Source organism: Haliotis rubra, unplaced genomic scaffold (assembly GCF_003918875.1).
Source record: "Haliotis rubra isolate DU_JTF1 unplaced genomic scaffold, ASM391887v1 Scf502, whole genome shotgun sequence".
Taxonomy (NCBI): domain Eukaryota; kingdom Metazoa; phylum Mollusca; class Gastropoda; order Lepetellida; family Haliotidae; genus Haliotis; species Haliotis rubra.
Window position 1 is genome coordinate 129,896 of NW_025767194.1, and position 22,963 is coordinate 152,858.

At 42.2% G+C, this 22,963-nt stretch overlaps 2 protein-coding genes across 2 annotated transcripts; both read left to right on the forward strand.

Moving 5' to 3' along the window:
• The first annotated feature begins 7,665 nt into the window (after positions 1 to 7,665).
• Positions 7,666 to 8,447, forward strand: LOC124291927 (BTB/POZ domain-containing protein KCTD7-like). Its single transcript, XM_046729000.1, has one exon. It carries the CDS (start codon positions 7,688 to 7,690, stop codon positions 8,345 to 8,347), a length of 660 nt encoding a protein of 219 aa, XP_046584956.1. The 5' UTR covers positions 7,666 to 7,687; the 3' UTR covers positions 8,348 to 8,447.
• Positions 8,448 to 9,434: 987 nt separating this feature from the next.
• Positions 9,435 to 13,641, forward strand: LOC124291928 (BTB/POZ domain-containing protein KCTD7-like). Its single transcript, XM_046729001.1, has 2 exons — positions 9,435 to 9,556; positions 11,315 to 13,641. The coding sequence occupies exons 1-2, from the start codon at positions 9,551 to 9,553 to the stop codon at positions 11,960 to 11,962; spliced, it is 654 nt and encodes a 217-aa protein (XP_046584957.1). The 5' UTR covers positions 9,435 to 9,550; the 3' UTR covers positions 11,963 to 13,641.
• The last annotated feature ends 9,322 nt before the right edge of the window (positions 13,642 to 22,963 follow it).

Sequence of the window (22,963 nt, forward strand, 5' to 3'; positions counted from 1 at the left end):
CGATACGGAGCAGCCTGACAGTCAGTAGTATATAGACAGTGAATTGTAATGGGACTTGATCCTCGGACAGCGGCTAGGCAGGTTGGGTTGACGATCGCCTCTGTGATGCTGCCTGGCCGTTGCTGCGCTATCATGTAATTGCATACTTAGCTGACAAATAAAGTGTTGTGGACCCACTGCTGGACTTCTGTGTTTGAAAAGACAATATCCCACAAACATCTAACAGCCCAGGACACTGTGTTCTGATTGGTCAATTCAAAAGGTGAGCTGGGGCGACCTACTGGCAGATGCGAAACTGGCCATTTTTCGTGTAAGCCCAATAGGTTTCAAAGCTTCATATTTAGATAATATTAAGGGCTTGACCAACCTTATTAGCTAAAATCAGCTGAAATTGATGTGGGTTAACGAAATACAACTATGGCAGACTTACCACGGTAAGCAATGTTTTCAGAAATGCAACTGAACAAGAAGAGAGCAGATCCGGTTCATCAGCATTACGTGGGAGAGAGCTCTAGGAGTGCCACACAGGTGCGCGCTATGTCGAATGATGAGGCAGCCTCGAGCTGCCGATACCCACGGCCTCCTACAGTCCGTTTGAGTCAGCAACGGACCGATGAATTGCAAATTGTATCATTGTACAAAATTGCCACGTAAATATAAATATTACACATGTTTATCATTTACTAATACCCAACAGCTTTCTTATATTTGAACATTTTCCGGACTCCACCATAAAAGTTGTTTAAGAAAATATCATCATTGAAAACGCAAAAGTTGTTATCTGTCGCGGCGGGGTGAAACCGCAGAAACGGAACAGCCAGTCATGGCGGGGGGACATCTCAAAATCTATTCCGGGAGACCTGTCGGTTCCTCGTCCGTCGTAGTGTCATAGTCACGACTTAAAGGGATGACAAGTGGTGCCACAGTTGCCTGTTGTAAGCCATCCCGAGACCAGTAACCTTGTTCAATGACGTTAGCTACCTTGTTGACACAGTTTTGCCAAGTTTCAGTCATGATTTTGTTAAGGGATTCCTTAACCCAAACCTCTACGTCACGTAATCTGAACGTAATCTGGCAACATCTCCTTTGACAATACCCCATGTCATTTCAAAGGGGATCAGGTCACAGTGATAGGGTGGAAGTCGCAGAATATCGTGTTCCTTACTTTTTATGTTACTGTCAACTTTGTATAAAGGTTGATCTTTGTGGGTTTTTTATGATCTCATATAGCTGAGGCTTCGTTGCATTTGAAGGCCGTGCGATCTGAAATTTGTCGAGCCATGATATCATATCACCTTTCCGACTGTTCGATGTCGGGGCTTTACTGTCGGGGTCCTGCACGCTGTAGTATGGGGCATTGTCCATTACGATAAAAGACTTCTCTGGTAGAGCTGGTACCAATTTGTTTTTAACCCAATCGAGGAAAACCGTACCATTCATCTCGGAATGGTAGTCTCTGTTATCTGTGGACTTTGCCCTGAATACCACGTCGCAGCCTGGGAGAAAGCCTTTGCTGGAGCAACCAGCATGGAGAATGATTAGTCTCTCTCCTTTCCCTTGAGGCAGCTTTCTACGTGGCCCCTTATCACCCCCATCGGATACCCACAGACTGCTGGCAGTGTGCGAGGCATTGACCTAGGTCTCGTCCAAATTCACTGGCTCGAACCCTTCCTCGCGTTTCTTCTTTATAACCCTGAGAAAATCATTCTCAAGCGAACGATATCAGGGCGTTCACAGAGTACTGACCTATTCTCCCCCGAAATTTTCTTATATCGATACCCGAAAGAGTGTAAGACTCGCCAGAGTGTGTACTTTGATACTCTGAGGTTGTGTTCTTGCTTCAAATGCTTTTTAAAATTTTCAGCGACATGTATTTGTTTTCAGAATAGAGCTTGTTGATAGACTGCCCTACAAGGTTCTTTTGAAAGTTGTCCAAATGTTTTAATTTGTGTGATTTTGACACGACCCCTACCTGCTTCGCATCACCCTCACAATGTTTGTGTTCCAGAACATTTGTCAGTACCCTTGCTGATACTCCTAAAGCTTACGGAATTTATTGATGGCATAAAATGGTTTGCCCATTTCGGCTTCAGCACGGAAAAAATCGCACACTTTAATCATCAACTGTTTCACGTCAGCATTCAACTTCATTTTTAATCAGGCATGTGTATCCCGTGCACGAGTGACAGTGGCTGTTCCGTTTCTGCGGTTTCTCCCCGCTGCGACAGTTAACAACTTTTGCGTTTTCAATGATGATAGTTTCTTAGACAACTTTTTGGTGGAGTCCGGAAAATGTTCAAATATAAGAAAGCTGTTGGGTATTAGTAAATGATAAACATATGTACTATTTATATTTATGTGGCAATTTTGTACAATGATAAAATTTGCAATTCATCGGTCCGTTGCTGACTCAAACGGACTGTACGACCAAACGCCAATAAATTAACGTAAAAGCACAAACCTAAGAATAATTTTAGTAACATTACATTAGTTTTACTCATTGTATATTCTTATTTGACTTTTAAACAATACAATATAAAACGCCATTGTCTAACCAATAACTATGAAATAGTTGTTAACAAACAAACCAAACTAAAATAGTATGCTCAAATGATTTCAAAATGTCACAGCTATCTAAGTACTTTCTGTGACCGACGTTGCGTTGTGACTTTGGACCATCGAGTTTGACAATCATATTTGATAAGAGAACAATAAGAAAGGCAATAAATAAATTGACGGCTTATCTTATCTCTCTGCTGCACAGCCGGTGCACAGAGAACACAGCAACAACTATCTATGCAGGACCACCATCGGACTGCTTGGTCGTATTACACACTATGGCTTTACCTGTGAGTATTACTGCGGTTTTGTGTAATTTGTCCTGTTCACACTAACGAAGTGAGACCAGGCAAGAGCCTTCTATACTGCGGCCTCTATGGCAAGCAATATGTTTTGTGACATTGTGTGGGGATTCAGATACTGATTAATGGGCAGTCATAGGTGTCTATCTTGAAATATCAAAAATCAAGATGTGTTGCTGGTGTTACGAATAGGATTTTCTAATTAACTTAAAGTGTAAATAGAGTCAGGCCAGAGAGCTACCTGAAACTCCAGTTGTGTGATACTTTGGAAGACGTCACTGAAACGCCCTTGAAGCTTTTCGTTTGGTCAGATAAGGTTAACTGACAGTTTGAGAACCCGTTTCATTTCACATGAAAAATATTTAACCATTTCACCGTACTGTACATAAATGATAACTGGATATAAGTATGCCTTCACCTTATAACTCAATCTTCTTTATTTTTTAAAAATATAGCGTCCATGCATTTCCAAAAAAAAACATTGTAAGTCGTTACAGAGACCGTTAAACATTGAGTGGAAAATATACACTCAGATGTAGTGGTGAGTTTGATTTAAAAATTCAGATGTATCGGTTGATTTGAAACAACCGCGTTTAGAGGTAAACATAAAGTCCACAAGAATAGCAACTAAGTTGTCATGGTCAGGTATCTGGTCATGTACACATGATTCGATTCAGCATTGTGAGAATATTATATTAATATTGCGTACAATGTTTTTCTTCGTTTCTGTTTTCACAAAAAGTTAGTGAATGAGTATGATTTTACGCCGATATTTTTATCATGGCGTTGGACACAGACATGGGCCTCGTACAGTGTGGCCATGTGGGGAATTAAACCCGGGTCTTCGGCGTGACGAGTGGACGCTTTAACCTTCAGGATACACCACTGCCCTTTCACAAAAAGAAAACTGTGGGCGTGTAAACTAATGTTAAACCTGGTGGTTATTACTACGTACATTTATTGTTCTGCGTTTCAGTTCCCTGGTGTCATCGACTTAAACGTTGGAGGACGACATCTGACCACATCTCTCTCGACCCTCACCAAGTACCCGGACTCGATGTTGGCCGCCATGTTTAGTGGAAGGCAACCAGTGATCCAAGACAAAGATGGCCGCTACTTCATCGATGTAGATGGAGACGTGTTTGTCCACGTCCTCAACTTTCTGAGATTCGAGACAATGCCTCCCCCCTGAAGCAGCTGCAGATGTTCAGAAGTATGCAGATTACTTTGGATTAGATGTCCTGAAGGAAGGTATTTCAAATATCCAAGACAACAGAGATACACTCTATGATATATGGAGGAGCAATTGTTTATCAAACGTTACCAATTACACCCGTCACTGGGAAGTCGTGGAACGTGGACTGAAAAAATTAGACTTTTCTTCAAGGTCTATTTGTCTCACCACAAAGTTAAATTCGTGTTTATGTGGGTATTACACTTGTAGTCTTCCTAGTTCAGGATATTCAGTGATTGATATAAATTTGTCTGAATATGATCATTACAGACGACCATCAGTGCTCAATCTTCTGGCACATGACGTACAGCGCCTGGGCTTCTTCATTTTTGAAGGAAACATACACAGCAACTGTAACTCTCACATCGGAGTCCTGTTGCAAATAAAGTGAAAGAGCACAACGTCACCAACAACGTCACCAACAGAAATTCGCATTTCGTCTCCATCTGAAAAGGACGTAAATTGTTTTCCCTAGGCCCCTTTAACAGAAGATGGCAATGGTGGGAGGGGGCAGGGAGAACTTCATTGGGTGGCATTTTTAGAAGTTGTGGAATCACATACCGACTATCTTTTCCATTTTCCTTTACGAAGCTAGTACAAACATATATGGTTGTGTATAAATTTGGTTGTAGATCGTTGTTGTTTCAGATCTTGATAGTCCCTAACACTATTTGATAGAAATGAATACTTGTGTTTGTAATATCTCACAGTGTGTTAGACAGATTTACGTTGAAACGTTATTATAAATTTTAGAATAATGTTTATGTTCATTCATTTAATTATTTACAGTTCATATGTTCGCCTTAAAGTTAGCAGTTTGATAATCTGGTACATATTTAGACCTACTTCCTATATAACTGTGGGTGTGTAAAATCAAACTGTCAAACAATCAACATGACCTTAAAGTCACCGGTCAGACGCTCAACTGATCCCTGGCTTTGTGGATAGGAAGGTTTACATTGGAACATTAGTTGAACAGTCCACATAACCATGCGTGCCCTGATGTGACTCATTACTACCTTTGACACTGGAGGAACTGAGAGGCACCAAGCAGCAGAAATACGTCTTGACGCGATGCAACACGCTTAAGAGGACAAGGGATAAAGCCCATAGTACTGAAGCAAGTGGTATTGATACACCATAATCTACCGACAGGAATCATTACAGATCGACGGCATGTCGATAGGGTCGACTTGTCCGAGAGAGAAGGTGAAAATGGCCTATCTGCTTCGGCGTTATCGAGTTCCATGTAGACAAGTGTGATGATGATGATGATATTTTAGAGACTTTACGTCCGCTTTCCAACATGATACGTATTTCGCCCACTCTGTCATGTAATGATTGCCTGAATGTTCAGCGTGTTGTCTTTTTATACCGCCCACCATGAACAGCTTAGATATATACACGGTTTCAAACGTATGTGACGACGACAGGCTGTTGATCATCACAGCTTCTGTTACTAATCAGCTTCACAATGTCACCACTGTAGAACTGCACACGCTACTCGGACACCTGCAGATATTGTATATGTTGTATTCTATTCTAGATTATTGGATACACTAATGAGCTCGAGTGCATGCAGTTGTATTACCCCTTGCAGGAGTTTAGCGGTATCGGATAATTGTAAATAACTGTAAACACTTATTCCACAACGAATCACTTGAAATCAGGACCTGGTCTTAACATTGATGCATGTATTTTGCACGCCAACATTGTTACACTTTTGTCATATATTCATATAATAGCTTTTTAATAATTTAATGATTTTGTGAGTGAATGTTGATTTTCGCATCAGCCGGCAAATGATATCAATAACCGGGTTTCTTGCCTGATTAGGCAACTGCATTATTTACTGTTGAAACAAATTGTTAATTGTATGTAAATCAGGTAATCGATAACCACACTTGTAAAAATATGATTTTGACATGTAGCAAATAAACTGAAACAATTATTGTCCATATTGTTTTAAATGTGTCTGTTGTAATTAGATGAATTATTTATTGCAAATTATATTTGACGACCATATTGTTTGCCGTTGTGTGGATGCACGCGAGGAAAGCCTTTTAGCTTTAGTTGGTGTTACTATCTACCAGATTAACAGCACTGGTTGATTTTGTGAATACCAAATTCAAGCCAAGTACCAACTTCACCCACTCGCTTGTTTTCACATCCCACCCCAGTGGCACGACCCTACGCTGTATGAGCCCACAGATGAGTCATAACGTTATATATAAGTAGCAAGTGACACGGAATGGAAAGTCCACTGTATCCAGCTTTCGATATTAAAACCGAAAGTAGAACATAAAAGTTGAGGAAAGTTCCAGCACAACAGTTCAACTGCTGCTACTATGTAAACAGAGTATTTCACAATAATGCCCTGTTTTCGAAAGCACATATAGTTGTCTATAACGTTGAATAATAATACATATGAGTCACAATGGCATCCCGTTAATGTTTGGGTCAGTGCTAAACTGTAGTACATGCTTGTCCACGTATCAAAATGTTGCCATAGTGTTTATAGCTTACACAGCGTAGAATATCAATAACATTTGTATGCGTTATGTGTAAAGTAACAGGATACCAAATGAGTAGCTGATATAATTTCTTATAATATTTAATGATTTACAATCTCTGGGATCAGTCTACTGTCTATACGGGGCTGACAAGGAAGGGGGATGCTATGGGGGTTGGGGCTGGTGGCTGGAGTACGAAGAGAGCCTTCGCATTTCCCCTGTCTCATAACCAGACACCCCCAACATAACTGTTTCCAAGTGATGATATATACAAATTCAGATGATTTAAATCTATTATTTGTAACTGTCATTTCATGAACTATAACCTCGAGCAAATGTTTCTCCATACAAAATCATTGTTGAATATACATTCCCTGTGTGAACAAGCAAACCGCATGCCCTGGTATTCCCCAGCCTTGGGTCAAAATGACCTTACTCGTATAGCTTGCTGACGGAAATCGGTAGTCTCGTGATTGACGCCTTCCTTATGATATCCTCCCTGAATCCTCTTTAACACGCCAAACTGACTCGTGTTGAATAATTATTTTAACTATTGTTATATCTAACTATTTTTCAAGGCCTGACGTGTTTTCTATATACGTGGCTCGCAAACATCCTATATACGTCACGAGTCACGTGTGGAATGCTATTTTAAGATCATTTGCAACACAAGCGTATGTCAGGGCGCCTCTAGATACTGTACTAGGAATAATGCTAAAGCGGCGTTAGATTAATTATACTCTCTCACATATTTTGTCTTTTGAATCATCAGCAGAGATGGTGTTATTCGGGGATACAGTAATTGATTGAATATTAAAATTCACACACCTAAATGCCTTTCTGGACATTTGATAAGCTTGAGATACCGTAACCCAGTAACACATCCGTATCAATGCTGACGACATCTTGTATGAATATGAACACCAGTTACTCTCAGTATAATTCTATACGTGGCAAACATGATTATATTCAGTTCGGACACCCAGTAAATGTATAGTATACAATTATTACACCTATGCTTTGATTGCAGTCACTGGACTGGCTGGTCCAGGCTCGATTATTAACAGTCATGGATACATATGTTTCAGTTCCCTGAAATCATTGATCTAAATGTGGGCGGACGACATCTCAGCACCCGTGTTTCAACTCTCACCAAGTACCCGGGTTCCAAGTTGGCCGATATGTTCAGTGGGAAGTACGCTATTCCCCAAGACAAGGATGGCCGCTTCTTCATCGATGCGGATGGAGACGTTTTTGTCCACATCCTCAACTTCCTGAGGCATGAGACGCTGCCCCCTCCCGACCAGGCTATTGATGTAAATAAGTACGCAAACATATTTGGCATAGAGCAATTAAGAGCTAAACTTTTAAAATGGGAACCAGTCTTGAAACAGGCTTTGAGAGACAAGTGGAAACGAGAGATCGACGGATATGATGATTGCTTGAATCAGGTGCGAGAAGGGTTGATCGCAAGTCGGTATCAAAGAGGTCACCTGTACATTCAATTTACGGATTCATTTCAACACGTATTCTCCTCGTGCAAGGTGGCTGGTATTCCTGAGGGGCATCAGGTCATCAACGTGAAATATTCCTCCAACAAAACGGACGGTACAACTCTTGTGGCCTTCCTCAATGACGATCTGAAACGTATGGGTATTTACCTACAGCCGGGAGACTTCCGCCCTAAACCAGAGTGTGGTTGTCGCGTGGTCCTGCACTACATGATAAAATCCGAGTAATTGATGTACACAAATCAACAAACGCGTGTAGTGAAATTCAATTTCGCACGTGCAACTCGTACATCTGGCTGTTCTACTAGCAAGTTGTCCCCCCTCGTAAGAAATAGCGTGAAGTAACAACAAAATACTAATCGTTTGTTAAACAACTTTTATTCGGGTGTCTAAAATTATGAGACAAATCATTAGAGTTGGTCTGTCGATTTCACGTGACTGTGCTAAATTTGGTTTTGTTGCATTTATTAGCTTTTGTGTAAGTGAACAATTCATCGGTCTCAAATGAAATCAAACGGACTGTAGTGTACACGTACGGACATTCTGTCACTTGAATACACATGGGCTGTGTTTGTATCGTATGCATTTTATAATAAAGATCTACAGATTCTGCTGATGTTCCAGTGATTAATACCGGATTAGCTCCGTTATGATCATTACTTCAGCAGTCACAAAACATTAGGATGGAGTGCTCCAGACCAGAGACATTATCCTCAGAAGTGAGATCCACCTATATCATGGTACGGGAAGAATCAGGATTTCGATCTGACAACGTCGGGCTGAAAGTAATGTGGAAAGTGGCACTTTTGTGAAATCAAGTGTTCAAGGATAATGTCTGTTCTTCACAAGTGAGATAACATGTGTGACCTTTCATTGATACATACGTTTTAGACGAATGATTTAGTGTGGATGATGTTAAGTAATTTTTATTGTGAGAGCTATAGCTGCTTAGTGTTTGGCTTTGGTATTTGTATAGATCAACCATAATTCCCTTTTCATAGGGGCGGTGGGGTAGACTAGTTTGGATTTACGCTGCTTTTAGCAATATCCAAGCAATATCTCGACGGGGGACACCAGGAATGGGCTTAACTGACTGACTGAGTGAGTGAGTTCAGTTTTACGCCGCTTTCAGCAATATTCCAGCAATATCACGGCGGGGGACACCAGAAATGGGTTTCACACATTGTACCCATGTGGGGATGCGAACCCAGGGATCGGCGTGACAAGCCAACGCTTTAACCACTGGGCTACCCCCCACCGGTGAAACCCTCACCTTATCTCGTGACCCCAGTTGGTCTGTCTGACGTCAGGGTGGTGTTATTTACCCGTGCATAGAGGAAGTGTCTGTTACAGCATATAGACTAGTGCGTGTTGATAACGATATCTGAAAGCTAGGGCAACAAAGCACACACGTCCATTAACAGCAATAACATGGAGGTAAGGTACATTTAGCCTTCTGTAAATGGGTGTTGTTGTACGCTGCAGTGTATAATATTGAAGCTGGGTCAGGCGTGGTTTAACAAGTGGCTCGTAGTACGAAGAGCAACAACGTCGTTTTCTCAGAATCTGATCTCTGTCCAGTTGTACTTACTCTTGAGCCAGTTCAAATCGCCCGGGGCTCTTTAGGCGAATAGTCTAATGATAAATGATCAACTAACTCTGTATTGTCTTCTCTTGGCTATATCGCTTAAATTAGGGCAACTCGATGCTAACAAAAAGTCCGTCACCTTACTTATGTACCTTAACTTGTTCATAAACCGTTAGGCAGGTATTAACGTACATTTATACAGCAGGGAGTTCACGTTTCTTAAGCTAGGCCAGTCAATATACAGAATTGCTTCCCTTAGCTGTTGCAGAATCTGTTTGGAGTTTGTTCATCACGATAATCGTTTATAGGCTACCAACACTGTCCAGCGTCATTTGTGTCTTTCTTACGCGTCATGCACGTCATTGTGGTAATGAGGGTATTTTAACATAGCAATTACTGGGTGTTTATGACGAAATATTTTCATTATTGTTAGATATATTCTCGTAGGCTGATCAAGACACACCTCACTAGTTTTACATGCTCTTAAGATAACACCATATGATTATGACAAGTCGAGTAGCAGGAGGTATTAGTTTCTATTGCGTGGGTGTCGATATAGGTATCTTGACGCGTCAAGCTAGTCTACCTTCGCCTTGATCTCCCAGTCAGCATGATACATGAGGGTCAGGTCGACCAGTCAATACCTAAACGGGAAAAGTTATTTCATGGTATCACTGAAAATACGCATTAAAATAACGTGAAAAGGATATTTGTATTTGAGGTAAATATAATCATGTTTGTGTTTATTATCACAGATTGACAAATATGTTACAATGTTATATATTTAACATAAAAACAGTGAAAATAGGAACAGTATCATATCAACATTTCTACACCGTTACAGATACCAATTCAAACTGAATACAAAAGCCACATAAAAAATTTGTGATATCTTCCTTGGGATTGATGTCACTGTATATTAAATGTATAGTAAACCAAATATGACTGACACAAACGATTTTGCCAAGACTGCAATCAATACATCATGTAAAATTAATGAGTGAGTTGGCGTTGAACAGAATGTCAGTGATATACGTCACATGCGTTTTCGACATGTATGACTAAATTTTATTGAATAATATTTGCATGCTATGGTATTAGAAAGTCTTAACAGCGGTGAATCACGCCTCACTTTTGACATATAAGTTAGCCATGCCAATATAATGCCATATTATTTCAGTCAGTCACACCTGGTGTGTTGACTTTCCTGACAGCTGCAAATCTCGTTATGTACCTTTGATACACGCATACAATACATACATATCACACACACACACACACCACACATACATACATACATACATAGACTCACTTACATAACATACATATACATACATAGATACATAGATACATACATAGATACATACATACATACATACATACATACATACATACATACATACATACATACATACATACATACATACATACATACATACATACATACATACATACATACATACATACATACATACATACATACATACATACGTACGTACATACATACATACATACACACACAGACATACACACACAGACATACACACACAGACATACACACACATACATACATACATGTGTGATAGAACATTTTGTTTTTAATGCAGTTTCCTGAAGTCATAGATCTAAATGTGGGTGGCCGACATCTGACTACGTCCCTTTCCACACTCCGCAAGTACCCGGATTCTATGCTGGCGGCCATGTTTAGTGGAAGATTCCCAGTAACCAAGGACAACGATGGTCGGTTCTTCATCGATGTGGATGGAGATGTGTTCCTTCACATCCTTAACTTCCTGAGGTTCAAGACACTTCCGCCGCCAGAAGCTGCACTCGCAGTACAGAACTACGCGGAATATTTCGGATTGAGGGAGTTATGCAACAGGCAACAAGAATGGGGGCCAGTGTTTGTGAAAACATTAAAGGACAAATGGAAAGGCAAAATAAATGGTTACGAAGCTTGTCTTCGACAAGTTCGAGATGGATTGCTGACCTGTAACTTTGACAATGGCTATTTCTACATCCTGTTTTCTGATCTTTCTAAGCATATGTTCTCCAGGTGTAACGTCCCAGGTATATCTGATGGGCATCTTGTTATCAGCGTTACGTTCTATTCCTCCAAAACCTTGAGAAGCACTCTCATTAGATTCCTCAATGATGACCTGAGACGTATCAATGTCTTTCCTGATGGAGACGAAGTCTACAGACCGGAATCTGCCTGTGAGTGCAGAGTAGCATTCAGGTTTATTCTGAGATGATGAGGGACGATGTGGACCTTCCTGATACATGCCTACCATTCCAGAGACTCCATGTACATGAACACAGTAACACGATGTAAAGCTCAGTATTGTTTCTTAATGGTGACGACATGCCGTGATCATGTTAAAACAGAAATGTGAAAACCGTTTCCACTTTCGTAAGAAACATTCAGCAATATTACCAAACCAAACTCAGTCACTCACTGTTGAATGGAAACAAACCCTGCAGTCGGTTGTGTGATTCGACATCAAGTCAATGATGCCTAAATGTGGTTTGACACAGCTATGAGCAATCTTCCGGCCAGATCAGGGCGTTGTATGCAAATTAAAGCACTGGCCATACGCATCTACCCCATGATTAAAGTTTTGTGGAAGATGTTACGTTCTTGTTCTTGTCATGATTCTGACATAGGAGTTCATTGACAAACCTGAACACGCGTATCCAGATGCAAAATCATAGAGAAATTATGTATCAACAAGAACATGGTTTAGGGTCTGGACATAACCCAAATCTGTTGAATCCGGAAATAGATGATTTCTTCATTGTCGAAATGTACCGAGTCGTTTCTTCAATGTAACTTTGTCACAATCCTCGCTCCACTTCACCTCATCTTCAAAACATTTAAAATGAATACGACTATGATGTGCAATCACCAGTTACTGCATTCCGAAGAAGGGTGGGCTTCGGCAAATGATACTGCCTTGAAATATGGTTTTACGCTTATTACAGCTGGAGTTAATATATCACATCCTTTGCATGATTCTGTCACTAAAACAGCCCACAACAATCAAGCTGCGTGGACGTGCTGACGTCATTCATACGATCTGTGGCTGGAGACGTCAGACACACATTGTGCGCTCAAACAGAATACAAACCCTATTTACTGCAATCTGTGTCGGTACAAATCTCCCCAAGCCCATCGCAATATCAGACCTGCTGTTAAGACGAATCACAAGCTAACTGAAATCAAATCAAACGTTTTCGTAAAGAGAGAAAGATGCAGCTTTGTGGATAACAACTTGTGTATTGCATCACAACAAGTACTTGTTATTGTTAAACTGGTCCTTGTCCAAATATATCATGCATCTATACCTCTCATCACTTTGTTGCAGTCACTTCAGCTTGTTAACGATGTCAGACAATGTACAAGTATTTATACCATCGCCGTACTAATGACATTGGAAGCATCTAAGAGGATTTGGAACATAGGTATCAACAATAACATGCCTTTATCGATTTGGGGACAGTTGGAGATGAAAAGGAAAAGCGATTAGTGTTGTTTGAAGGGTTTCTTTGTTTTTACGGGTTGTGATTCGTTAAATGTAAGTCAGGCCTTGGTATTTCACCTCTGAGACAATTTTCTATCATGTCAGCAAACAATCGATTCTTTAACTACTGTTCAGCTTTCTGTCCGCAGTGACTGATTCTTGAGTGCCAACACATGATTCAGTTGTCGTCAGATTTGTCTGTTGCCTTTGTTTTGTTTGTTTTAAACATATTTTATTCATGAGAAAAGGATTGGGTACAAGTTATACAACTTAGAACACCCTCTATTACATAGTATTTTTTACATTCATTCTACCAGATGGACAGAAAAGAACAGAAAGATGGGAAAGAGAGAAACAATTGCAACAATTAAGAAAATCGGTTTGATTGACAAATATATGTTTGAACAATTTTCAATATGTTTTGATTTATGTGAACAGTCTGTTGCCTTTTACAACATGCAATTAGTAATGCACTTGAACGCAAGTATTTGATGTGTTTGGACTCTTCTGAAAAGACTTGTACGTCTTTAGATAACGCAAAAGGGTACACATTTAACATTGTCTTGTCTAGAGTATATCACTTTGAAACGCGACCAGTAGTCCATTGGTTTATGTTTATGTTATCGCCACAGTCGGTGTCAAGTGGACGTTTGTTTTTGTACGTGGGTTTTCGAAATCCATGTTTGGTGAATAAGTTTCGTCATTTGTTTAACTTTATGTTGTTTGTATGTCACAATAGCTTTTGCCTTTGAGTATAGATGTAGGTGGCGCTGTGCCTATGAAACATCCATGATTTATCCAATCAAGCATGAAGCCTTAAAGGAGTAAGTTCAATTTATGGCAGACAGTGATATTACTGACAGAGAGGTCAGTTTTGCCAATCAACGTGACTGGAGTTCACCAGGCGCAGAAGCTGAACCGATATGACATGAAACGGATGGATGCTGTTCTAAAACTGACAAAACTGACTCTTACCTTATACCAAGAATCGATATGTATTGACAGAATCGGTTAAGCCAAGTACGTTAGCAAGTGTGACCAATTCAACTTTTGACTTTGAACTAAGCAATTTGAAAGCTTTAGCTAAATGAACAAAAGCCCACATCCCTGTAAACAAGTGGCAACCTGCACTCACCTCAACGGGTCAGCACAGATCCGTGACGTAGAACCGATATCTGTTTGACGTATACGTGGTGATGTCCTTGAACATGTTTACGTCCATCTATATGCATGAATGGTCACACATCTTCACATATGTGAACCCAGTCCCCACAAGACATGCTTGGATAGTTTTCAGACGAAGTCATTTGATAAGGTTACGTGCTTCAAAACGTAGAGGTGAAACTACAATATGACACAAAACAAATGCCGGTTGTAATTATGTGCCCATTAATATTTGTCTGCGTATTCCACCAATTCCCATTCTGATGAGGATCTTTACAATAAAACTTGTAACGAGTCTAGGTAAAGAATGCAGCCTTCTAAATCTGTGACACTATTTCTTATCAATACAGTGATTATAAGCCTGTACTGAGATGTCACATCCGTGATCTAATGTACAAGACGTAGGACGCTCATGTAGATATCAATTAGTTGCATGAAATCAAACTAACTCTCACGATTGGTTACACCCACTTGGGCTGGCAGTTCAGATTTGAAGAGGTCATTTAAGACAATGCGGTTTTAGCTACTGCAGATACAGTCATGAATATTTATTACCTACTTTACTGTATTGACGTTTGCATCACAAGGGATAACTCATTCGTTTCATCCATATCTACAAGTGTAAGTGTAGGTGAATTTGGGGGAATGAATTGACAAATATTATTGTCATTGTCTATTCATTCAAAGTGGGTTAAAGTAGCGTAAAATAATTTCCCGTAAGTACGTAAGTCCCATTTCATTTAAAGTAAGGGCGGTGGGGTAGCCTAGTGGTTAAAACGTTCGCTCGTCACGTCAAAGACCCGGGTTCGATTCCCCGCATGGATACAATGTGTGAAGCCAATTTCTGGTGTCCCCCCGCCGTGATATTGCTGGAATATTGCTAAAAGCGGCGTAAAACTAAACTCACACACTCATTTAAAGTAGTTTACATCCTACGTTTTATTAATCGTAGCATTTCTTACCTGTTTGGCTTTCACTTTAATAATCGCCAGTAGCCGAAGCGTAAACTTACAGAAAACTCTCAAGACCGCTCGGTCATTCGATATCTTCAAAGCCAAAACCATTGAACGAGTTGGTGATGTAGATGCTTGGGAACTCATTCTGGTTCAGCGGAGCACATTGTCAACCCTTAGATGTCTTTAGAAGATCGATTTCAAAGTCACCATTGAATGAAGACACTTATAATGCTCATTTAGTTAGGCTTTGTTAAACTCTTTAACCTTTCGTTGAACTCTTTAACCCATCACAGTTGAACAAGAAACATCAAACAGATGAACAAACATTAACATTAGAGCGAGTGACACACACAACATCAGTATGATGTGTCTAAGAACGGTTCTGATTTTGGCAGGGTCAATCTCTGTGGTGAGCTCGAAAACAAGGATTTCGAAATTTGAAAAAATGATAAACGACATGAATCCCCAAGAAGTACAAGATACGTCCTTCATGTCTGAATGTGTTGCTGCATGTGCAGCCTCCGAGACATGCGGAGCCACCAATGTTCTATTCTCCGAACGGATATGCACATCCATTGCCTGGCACATGGTCAATGAAAACGTGTCAAGTTTCAACGGAGTCACGTATAAAAAGGTGAGATTTGCCAAAAGGTACTACCAACACTCCAGACACTGGCCTTTCCAATGTTATTCTTTATTGTTTTTCACATGAATGCATGCGGTGTGGCCTTACAAACGTACTAATGCAAGAGTATTAAGATATGATTGAAGACGAAACCAACTAGATAGAATCTAATGTGTCAGTTTTCCGTTGTATAACTCCTTTACCCTTTCACCTTGGGTACACATATACAACCTACTGCTACTATATGCTTTATGTCACAATGTCGCTATGCTGCCTTTTCACAATTATTGGTGGATATTTGTAATAGGTGAAACAAGTATGTATGCTTAAAGGAAAAATTATTGTGATTGACTTGAGGTTAGATATGTGAATTAACAACTGATATTTTTATAACGAGACTTTTTAATATTGCAAGACAATCATTCCACAATAGGATTTGAAGTGTTACATTTTAAACTTTTCTGGTGGACACATGCTAATGACAGTCAAAATGATATTCACATAGTCAATAACGTGTATGTCCACCATGAGCATTGATTTAAGCTTGACACCTCCGCCTCATAAAGCCAATCAAACGTCGCACGAAGTCTTGTGGAATTGAAATCCATATCTGTGGAAGCACCTGGCGGAGTTCCTGAAGTGTGACTGGGGGATTTGGCCAGCGTCCCAATCTCCTCTACATTTCGTCCCAGACGTGTTCGGTAGGGGCTAGAGAAACGGTATGGTGACTGGATTAAATTTCCAGTTAAATTCCCATTGATGACATGCAAAGGCGTACATCCTGCACTCGTTATCCCACCCCAAACCATCACTCCACGCTGCCCAAACGGTCGGCCTCAAGGAGTAGTATATACAATGGGGGTTCTGGATCACTTTCAACCAAAGCCTCTGCAAAGCCTTATTTACCAAATAAGGCTTTTGTCGGGCCCTTAGCTCTTGCTACCATTACCCCTACTATGAAAAAGTTTGGGCCGATAGCGGTTCTGGATCACTTTCAACCAAAGCCTCTGCAAAGCCTTATTTCACAAGTAAGGCTTTGGTCGGACCCTTAGCTCTTGCTACCATTACCCCTACTACAAAAGTTGGGGGATGCGAACGCACCTCCTAGCCGCGCTACCGGGGGCATGGGGGAAGTAACGGGACACCGCTATGCCGTGTTGACTGGAGGTAACACTGTACCGTACGGTACGATCAATAATTCTTCTCTCACAAACCCCCTACCTGGCCCATCCCTCAAGTAGTACAAGTTAGGCTCGTCTGCTTTGATGTCCACTTTATCTATGTTGTAAGTTTTGACTGACCATATAGGATCGGTGGCTCGCCTACGGCTATCACCCTCGTGTTCCCCCGGCTGGTATAGATACCTCACTAGGGCCCTATCTGGTATCTGTTTCTCCTTCCCACGCAATGGAGCAGCCGGCTCTGCAACTATTGATTTTAGTTTGATAGCGTCTGCCGGTTTCTTATCAGTGAGCCGGGTGACTTCATGGTTGATTGCCGACACCACCTTGGGTAACCTCGCGACCCATTCAGTCGATCGTTTTCCCGGGGTTGCCATCTCCCTCGCATACTGATGTCCGAATAAGCGCTCTGCCAAAGTCCTATTAAATCTCTCAACTATGGCTTGGCTGCGATGGGCTCCAGCCGTGCCACGCCTGACCTTTGTATCGTGTTTGGCTAGCAGTTGTGACACGTCACCCATGAACTCCCGTCCGGGGTCAACTTGCAGCTCTGTTGGCCACGTCAGCGGACTGCGTTTGTATATGCGTTCGAATCCTCTGGCTACCTGGGCCGAATCTTTCGCGGTCAAGGGTTCGGCTTCCTTGTAGCGACTGGCTACGTCCACTACGGTTAAGGCATACTTGTACCTCTTGTCGTGGGGTAGGAACAGTAGGTCTGCCTGGTGAACGCTATTAGGTATGTTAATACCGAACCTCCTTCTAGGCACGTAGCGTGGTGCCGGCAAATAGATCTGCCACAGGGCTTGTTTTTCAAGCCACGCTTTGGCCTCCTCCGGGGGTACTCGCGCCATTTTAGCTAGCTTATCTACAGCACTAGCTCCTTTCCAGTACCCACGCGGGCTGTAGTAAATAGCCTCAAACTTTCTTTGGTTTCGTGACATGTCTTGGTTCAATTTTCTCATGCCCATACGCGTACGTGTTTATCCCATCAATAGCTATCCAACGTTTAGTGTCCATAGGCGACAGGGACGTCTTGTTTATAGTCAGTCCGTATATCTTATGCCCATCACTTCTAAGTGTGTTCATTTTATGCCTAAAGGTACGGGTCTTGAACAGGGCTTCCTTGAATCTGGCGTGTTTGATGTGTTGTTTCACCACATACTTCTTAACACCCTTAGCCTTCCGGATTTCACCATTGTCGGCCTTCAGTATGGAGTACATCTTAGGCCTCAACCCTATGTACTCGGCTATGGGCGTGCCAGCACACTCGTCCTTCATCTTACCTAGGACCTTTTTATTTACCGTACTGTGTATGGCATGGTCCTTAGGGTAGTCGCTGGTGTCATACAAATCGAGGTGTTTTTCCATGTCAACGTACACGTCCTCGGTTCGAATCTCCATCAGCAGGGAATCCGTGTCAGTGTACAGCACTTCACACCTGTCGCCGTACTGTTTCTTAAGTTCGTTGTAGTAAAAGTCGTACATCAGGTGTTTGGATAAATCTAGGATGCTCATCCCCACGTAAACAGGCCGGTTGAATTTTATGTGGCTTTTCTTCATGTGTAGGGCAACTAGGTCATCGGTGAATATCTTGCTTCCTGAGCTTGTCTTCCTCATTCGACCGAACCAGCTTCACGGTCACGCGTTTCCTCAGGTTCTCCATAGTCTTACCAAACACCGAGTTGTTCATGAGCTTGTAGAGGTTTTTCTCAAAGTCACTGGTGGCCAGCTTTCGGAGGTCCGTGTTCATTCTGATGTAAGGCTCCATCCAGGGGCTCTGGGTGAACACGAGCACCCTGTGTATTTTGGTCAGCCTCATACCCAACGACAGGTACAGCTGTAGGTTGCGATAGTGAACTATGTACTTGGTCTTATTCATTAAGTTGGGCACGAGTTTTTCAACGTCTGTCACACGCCCACCTAATAGGTTATATTGGTACTCAGACATCCAGTCTGGGTTAACCCTCATGCGTTCGGGGGCCAGGGGGTAGCTGTTGTGTGATGTGTGTAATTCCTTGGGGTATTCCAAGTCAACCTCGAGGATATAACCTTTATTCGAATCTGGTGCGATGCTCATAACATCGACCTCATGTGACGCCCATTCGAATCCCCCTGTGGGTAGATACTGGCTCATGGCCCAACCGTACAGGTTGTTGGCGTCGAGGTAGAGAATGTGATTGGTTGGCTTGCTAGGGTCGTAGCCCTTAACGTATTGATTATTTGCTTTCGCGTATCGTTTGGTTGCCATGGAGATCCCACCTCGCAAGCCTTTCTCAATGAATAGGTGCATGTCATAATCTGTAAGCAATTCCAACTTAACTCCGGTCTTTTTAAGCAAGGCATCCCACGACAGACCTGGGCTGGTGTAATACCATGCGGGGTCGAGTTTATACTGCTTGAAACATGTCCGCCTAAACGTCTCAAACACGTCGGCTAACAGCAGTACATCTGTCCTCAAGTACAGGTCGTGATAATCCCCCAGGTTCTTACAACCTAGTTTATTCCATACGTTAATCGCGTGCGAGTAATCGTCTTGGGATATTGCTGAGTCGGTCAGATTGCTGTAAAATTCTCTGATGGGGGGTAGTCTGGTCTCGGCGAACTTGACCCAACTATCCATGTACTCATAGGGGTACACACCCTTCCTCATAAGCAGGGGTCTAGTCTCGGTATCTGTGTATCGGTCGGTGATAGGGAAGGTATCGTTGGCCTTGACCAGACTGTCTAATGAAGACAAGAGAAATTGTACTGAATCTATGAACCTAAGGCCGTTTAAGCTGAAGGAGATGTATCTCTCCATGTTGTTGGGAATGCACGTTATATTACCATCGATTTTCGCGATGGCCTGCATGATTAAGTGAGAGTCGTACCCTCTCAAGTTGTGAAAGACAACGGGGATGTTTATTGTCTTAGGGTTGATTCTAAGCTTGAGGTTACACGTGCTGTGAGCCGCGCCTCTATACTTACCGGTTACGTGGCAGTGATCTCTCACCGAATCACCATTCAGTGGTGAGTCACACACGTGACAGTTAGTGCTACAGGCGTGAGCTAGCCTGTCGGCTCGGGTCATACGCATTGGAGCGACTCTATACAGTGCATTCCTAATAATTTTTTCTTCCTCCTGCAAACACTTTAGAAACCTTTCAGCCGCGTCAGGGCCCCTATACACTACGGGAGCTTTCGTTTCCCCATCACAACGGACGACAATGTATCCAAACCCACAGGCTTCATGCTCTTGTGTTTTGTGGGTGAAGCTCTCACCTGTGGGAGCCCCGCCTGTGGGGTATCCCCAACAACTGGTTTAACCAAGGCTTCAAAGTCGGCGTATATGATATAAGGCACAGACATTTGGTTCTTGTGGTTGCCGAATTTTAGGATATTATCACCTTCCTTAGGCATGTCGACTCGTATAGCCGTCTGCCCCACACCTTGACAATCCTCCCGGTGGGATTCTAATAAATCAGCTCGTGTGAAGCCATGTAGGCACCGTTCGCAGAAGTGGGTCTTTTCTCTGTGTGCCGATTGGTCATACAACAGCCTGCTAAAGTGTTTTATCCAAGCGTAGTGGTACTTGTCACCTCGCTGGATCATGAATATATTGATAACACGTTTCCCCACCACTGGGCTGACCCTGTGCACTATTGTTGTGTTACCTTCGTGTCCAAAGACATTTATAGCTAGATTATTCTGTTTTTCTATTTTAGTTATCTGGGATATGGGGGTGGGTTCATCTATACCATCCCAGTTGAGCCCATCGTCTTGGGGATAACTAGAAGGCCTGTTCGAATTAGTGTCAGCTGGAAACAAGGCTGACCTGATAGCTAACCTCAAGCAATCGTCTCCTCTATTCCTGACGTTGACTATGGCATGTTTTTTCCTATAGTAGGGAGGCAAGTCTAGGTATGACCCGCCTCTGAACGGCACGTAGTTAGCTATGTCTAGATAGACATTATCGATTTTATCTACAGTCCACCCGGACCCCAAGTGTGTGTAGCGTTCTAGGTATTCTCTTATCTGCTGAAAACTAGTATCGATTGATGCGTCAATGGTCTCTATATGGGTCACGACCTCTTGTTTACCCCGGAAGTAAGGCTGAACGTACTCAGTGACACCTCCCCCCCCCCACTTGCTTATCGAGTGACATTTTAACTGTGATTTGAAATTTGATACTTCCTAGACTAGTTAGTTCCTGGTTGACCTTATCAGCTATCAGAGGTTTGATATCTGCGATATCTATGTTCCTATCAACATGCATACGCCAGCCTCTCAAATAGTTGCCTACAGCACGCTCAGTGCGCACGAACTGTAGGTCGACAGCTCTATTCTGTCGTAATAGTTCTACAAGCTGTGGTTTCCTCATACGGGAATATCCCCCTAACCCCAAATCACGTGCCTCGGTTTTCAATTGTTTTACAGTGGGAGGTTTTGCTACGGGGGCATGTGATAACAATGCGATTAACCCGGCTCTCCCCAGGTTTGAATAACCCGTGAATCCAAGCTGTTTTGCTTGAGCTTTTAATTCTTTTACCGTAGGAGGGGCTTCTAAACCTAGTAATCTCAACAATGCTGGTTTTCGCATGCGAGAATACCCGATCACGCCTCTCTGTCTTGCGATTTGTTTGAGCTCGCGTATAGTCGTCATAGTTGCGTACACACCTAAGAGAACCAATGTCTAATTGGGTCACAGTAAAGGTAAAAAATCAAGATACACCTTATCGATTATTCCCTCAACCCACCCGGAATATGCGCAGCATAGTAGGGTGTTTTGTATTACTTGCAACGAGTCGTCAACAAGTATATCTATATCCCCATGCACATCTACTCGCCCACCATCAAAGTAATTCCAAGTGTGCCCAGCCCATGGCACATCAAACCCTACTTTTACCATGATTGTAAACGAGCACCCCTTATATACTTCACTAATAATCATGGGTTTGAGGACACTGATATCTATACTTTTCCCCACATCCATCTGCCAGCTGCTCAGGCAACCTTCCCTGGGCTCAATTTCCACAAACATAGCTATACGTAGGTGTGTATAATCTCTAATTGGGACACTACACTGCTATCTTGAGAAGTCGCCTACGTTCTTTTATGTAGGCCTTTTTATTCTCGTAGATGAGGTGATGTCTGACTACGTTCGCCCCGTGAGCTTTACATAGACAGTAGTGCCCTTTAACCCCTATACCACACACAGAACACACGTAGTTAGGGCTTCCCATGTGGAAACAACAGTACCCCTGAGTCCTGCATTTCCTACCACAGGCCTCGGTCTTCCCCATAAGTATGTATTCGCATCGGTATGGAGCAGGTCTCATGTTTAGCATACTTATATGGGTATTTAGTCTAATTGTTTGGCAACCAACGCAGTCGCTGCTATACCCAGCGCTATGAAAGTCAGTTCACGGTCCATTTGCCCCTTGGATGGTGTGTAGTACTGAGCGAGTGTTGGCTTCTGTAGTGGCTCCAATCGTTTACCAGTTAATAAGTAGTATTGTCTCGCTGCGTCATCGACATCGTGGAATGTTTGAACGGCATGGTTTTCACGCCTGAGTTGTTCGTTAATGTAATCGATCCTCTGGAGGCGTTTTTTAGCGTACTCAGCCTGTGCTGTTTGTAAGTTCTCAATAGCGAGATTATGCCGCTTCCTCTCTTCCTGTATTTCAGCCGCGTGTGACTCTCGTAGTTTCGAGAAGAGGAAATTACTCCCGGAAAATGCTAGGGCATTCACTAACGCCCCACCGACCATCATAGCTATCGTGGCCATCTTTACTTCATAATATTTTCAGGTAGTATCCCTTGTTTT